Genomic DNA, 4,791 nt, shown 5'->3' on the forward strand with positions numbered 1-4,791 from the left:
GAGACCTTGCCAGGATACCAGCATCATGCTATTTGGACCCTCCAGCCACCAGAGCTGTGAGCCAAATCAGCCTTTTTATAAGTTTTTCAGCCTCAGGTATTTTGTTACAGCAACACCAAATGAATTGTTGGGACTGTTGTTCCCATTTAATGGATAGGAAAGCAGGGATAGAGAGAAGTTAAGTAATCTGCTTAAGAGAAAGCCAGGTAGCTCGTGCTCTCCTCGAGGATCGAGGGGCCTCTGGCCATAGCCTGGGGCTGGGGAGGGAAACGGAGGCAGCGGCTCAGGGAAAATGAAGCTGCACTGGTGGTATTGGGAAGATGTCGGGCGAGGACGAGCAGCAGGAGCAAACTATCACCGAGGACCTGGTCGTGACCAAGTATAAGATGGGGGGCGACATCGCCAACCGGGTACTTCGATCTTTGGTGGAATCATCCAGCTCAGGTGTGTCGGTATTGAGCCTGTGTGAGAAAGGTGATGCCATGATTATGGAAGAGACAGGAAAAATCTTCAAGAAAGAAAAGGAGATGAAGAAAGGTATTGCCTTTCTTACCAGCATTTCGGTAAATAACTGTGTATGTCACTTCTCCCCTTTGAAGAGTGACCAGGACTATATTCTCAAGGAAGGTGACTTGGTAAAAATTGACCTTGGGGTCCATGTGGATGGCTTCATTGCTAATGTGGCTCACACTTTTGTCATTGGTGTGCCTCAGGGGACCCAAGTAACAGGGAGGAAAGCAGATGTTATTAAGGCAGCTCACCTATGTGCTGAAGCTGCCCTACGCTTAGTCAAACCTGGAAACCAGAACACACAAGTGACAGAAGCCTGGAACAAAGTTGCCCACTCATTTAATTGCACACCAATAGAAGGTATGTTGTCACATCAGTTGAAGCAGCGTGTCATCGATGGAGAGAAAACCATTATCCAGAATCCCACAGACCAGCAGAAGAAGGACCATGAAAAAGCTGAATTTGAGGTACACGAAGTATATGCTGTGGATGTTCTTGTCAGCTCAGGAGAGGGCAAGGCCAAGGATGCAGGACAGAGAACCACCATCTACAAACGAGACCCCTCCAAACAATATGGTCTGAAAATGAAAACTTCTCGTGCCTTTTTCAGTGAAGTGGAAAGGCGTTTTGATGCCATGCCATTTACTTTAAGAGCATTTGAAGATGAGAAGAAGGCTCGGATGGGTGTGGTGGAGTGTGCCAAACATGAGCTGCTGCAACCATTTAATGTTCTCTATGAGAAGGAGGGTGAATTTGTTGCCCAGTTTAAATTTACAGTCCTGCTCATGCCCAATGGCCCCATGCGGATAACCAGTGGTCCCTTTGAACCTGACCTCTACAAGTCAGAGATGGAGGTCCAGGATGCAGAGCTAAAGGCCCTCCTCCAGAGTTCGGCAAGTCGGAAAACCCAGAAAAAGAAGAAATAGAAGGCCTGCAAGACTGCAGAGAATGCCACCAGTGGGGAAACCCTAGAAGAGAATGGAGCTGGGGACTGAGGTGGGTCCCATATCCCCAGCTTGCCGCTCCTGCCTCGTCCCCTCCCACTACACCCAGGCTCTGCGAAGGGCAGTTTGACTTCTCCACCCAGGACCACCAGCAGGGCAGGATCTCCCTGCCCCCACCCCAGTCCCCCAACCCACTCCCCTCCACCAACAACAACCTGCTCCAACTGACTCTGGTCTTGGGAGGCCAGGCTTCCCAGCCACCGAAGACTACTTTAAATAGAGAAAAAGAAATTGAATAATAAAATCAGGAGTCAAAATCCATCATCTTCAAGCCCCTCTTTCTAGCCTTTTCTACTATTTTGCTTGGTCAAAGTCGGTGGCCCTACAACAGAAATTAAAACCACCGCTAAAAACTCAGCTGAAATTTTTTTATACTACTCTGATATCAGCATTTTCTCATTGATTGTTTGGGGCTTTTTTTCTTCTCTTGTTTCACACTTCCCAAGTATTTTATCTACCCTCAATATTAAGAGGAGCTGTTCTTCAAAAAGTTTTTATTTCATGTGGCTGTAGTCAGGCCCTCCCCATTTTTAGGAGCTGAAGTCTCCATTTATGAAGAGGTTGTCATCTGTCAACTGGATCTTCACTTGTGAATCTTTTTAGTCGTTTTCTTCTGCAGGGTCTTTCCTCTCCCATTTTCACAAAGCTGTAAGAAATAATCCATCTCAGCTGTGCCCTATTCTCTGGAGTCAGTGGGGCCGTCTCTCACTCCACCTTAACACAGATCTAAGCGGAAGTTCAAGTGATTGTGTTCCCTCTTTGAGATATTTTGACTTCCCTTCCTTGAAAGAAAAACCAGGAATCTGAGGAAGACTGACTTGAAGAGACAACTAGCTTTCTGAAACTGTGGACTCGAATTGGATGAATTGCTGGGGGTTTGTAGGGAAAGGTGACACATTTCAGTACCTCTGGCATGCTGTCCCAGGGAACTAGGGCTCCCACTGATTTACAAGGTTTTTAAACATTGAAAATGACATGGCGTTAAAATAAATTTCGATTTGCTCATAAAAAAAAAAAAAAAAGAGAAAGCCAGGTAGACCTACCCCCCATCCAGTTCCATTTAATCCTTTCACTGATCCCCACCACCACCAAGGGGAGTCACAGCACCGCCGTTTTTATTGATTTTTAAATTTATGCTTACTTTTTAAAAGTTTATTTTTAAACTGATTGCTATAGCTCTTCTGTAGATACAGTTTGGTGCATGAACAGCTGCTGACTTGGTGTGTCTGTGGGGACAATATCACCACGGGCTCTTGCTACCATCTTGCTCCACCACTGAGTATTGTTTTTTAAGGGTTCACCCTAAGCATTAGAGTCTGATAATGAAACTTGATGGATTAGGGAAGGCTTCACAGAACCCCTGAGGTTATTTTCCCTATTTGCTATTTCACTTTTAGCACCTTCTTGTTGAATGGAAACAGTACCCTTGACAGGCAAGGAAATAGATCCAAGGCCATTTAAAGTTCTTGCTTTCACTGTGCATGTCACACCCTGGCGCCCATCCCAACAATCCCTGCTTAGAGGGCCTTTCAGGCTGGACACAAACATGGCTTGATGAGCAGTTACACATAAGCTCCTTTGGGGACAGAGACACAGCTTGTGCTTCAGTGTCTCCAAGCACCGCAGAGCACGCTGTTCTCCATTTAGGTGCTCAATAAACCCTAATTGATTAGTTGATTGGGAACAACAACCATCTAGTCAAAGTGCTTGGAAAGACAACCTCCGAAAGGCAGCCAGCCAGGGAAAGGCTCAGGGGACAGGTGATTTCAAATCAATGTGCTTGCTCATCCCCAAGGCAAAGTTTAAAGTGAATGACTGAAGCAGTATTTTAGAACGGTACAAAACTGCAAACAGGGTCCATGGAGTAGAGATGTCCACATTTCAGAAAGAATTCCTTGAGAAGGGGCTGGTTGCAAGGTGTTTCGAATGTGGAGAAATCTGGCTCCTTCTGTTTCCTGATTCTTCTTCTTTGTCTCTCCCTTCCCCTCATCCTCCCTCCTTCTAGGCAACAAAGTCAGATGTCATCTCAAGGAGAGGAAATATAAGCCAGGATCAGATCAAGTGCCTTCAGTGGTGTCATAGGAAGAAAAAATATATAAATAACTAAAAGTTGTGCACAGATAGTCAATCAGAAGATGGTGAGTTGTCATGATCCAAATTAAACCTCTCCTTAGGAAAAAAGAAGAGTTGTTTCTTAGGGTGCTGAAGGCCCAGGCAAAGGCAGAAACAAAGAGATATTTCTGCAAAAGGTGCCATCTGGTCCTGCTGTCAGCAGGCCTGGGGCCCTGGGGGAACAGATTGAGTGAAAGTCAGCAAAATAGCACCTAATGTCATTTTGTTTCCACTTCTGAAGGGATTTTTAAAAAAGACTTAGCCCTTTGGTGTTGAAGAGGTCCAGGCAAGCTTCTGCCTCCTGCCTTGACCCTTGGCTTGGGTTTGCCAGGTCAAACTGTCACAAGAGCCACCCACGGGAAACAAAGGGGAGGATGGGCACCAGCTGACCTTGGCTGCCTCCAAAGAACCCTGGGAGCCTTCTGCAGAAAAGGATGGCAGTTAAATTGGGTTATTCCCAAATGGATCAGGCCTGCATATCCTGGAAGATTATCTATCTATCTATCTATCTATCTCTAAAAGATTAAAGGTCTGGGAACTTTATAAAAAGGACTTAGGGACTTAGTTTGGGGCCCTCCCATGTTGAAGTTTCCTTCAGCTTTCAGCAGAGTCAACCCAAGACTGAGGAGCAGACGAGGAGGGTGCTGAGCATAGATGGTAACAGGCTGGGACTCCTGGAGGAGGTGTGAGGGATAGACAGGAGATGTTAGTTTAAGACATGAGCAGCATCTCATAAAGGGTAGGAAGGCACAGTTTGAGGGCTAAAGATATGCTCACAGGAAATGGTATGTTGTTTAAAAAAAAATGAGGTAAATTGGGTATGGTGACTCAGCTAGTCAGGAGCTAAGGCAGGAAAGCCTCAAGTTCAATTTTGCCACACTCTATCTCAAAATAAAACCCCAAAAGTCCTGGAGATGTACCACAGTGATAGAGTGCTTACCTAGCATGAGTGAGATCGTGGGTTCAATCTGCAGTATGAAAAAAAATGAGTCGTGTAGCCAGGACTGGGATTGTCAATGCACAGAAGCTTTTCACTGATGGACAGAGAATGAGGAGGAGGGTTGGTTGGCAGCAAGAGACCCACCTCTGATGAAACAAAAAGGAATTTATTGGAAAGCCACAAGGAGCACCTCACAGAGTCAAGGCAAAGACTGCAGGACAAATT

At 45.8% G+C, this 4,791-nt stretch overlaps 1 protein-coding gene across 1 annotated transcript; it reads left to right on the top strand.

Annotated features, from left to right (window-relative positions):
* Positions 1-285: 285 nt before the first annotated feature.
* Positions 286-1,775, top strand: LOC101722480 (proliferation-associated protein 2G4). The gene is given in 1 exon segment (XM_013065978.3): positions 286-1,775. A coding segment is annotated over 1 exon segment (1,185 nt). The 5' UTR covers positions 286-320; the 3' UTR covers positions 1,506-1,775.
* The last annotated feature ends 3,016 nt before the right edge of the window (positions 1,776-4,791 follow it).

The sequence above is a fragment of the Heterocephalus glaber genome, unplaced genomic scaffold, assembly GCF_053883595.1.
Source record: "Heterocephalus glaber isolate CG9 unplaced genomic scaffold, H.glaber_assembly_v1.0 deba00001608, whole genome shotgun sequence".
NCBI lineage: Eukaryota > Metazoa > Chordata > Mammalia > Rodentia > Bathyergidae > Heterocephalus > Heterocephalus glaber.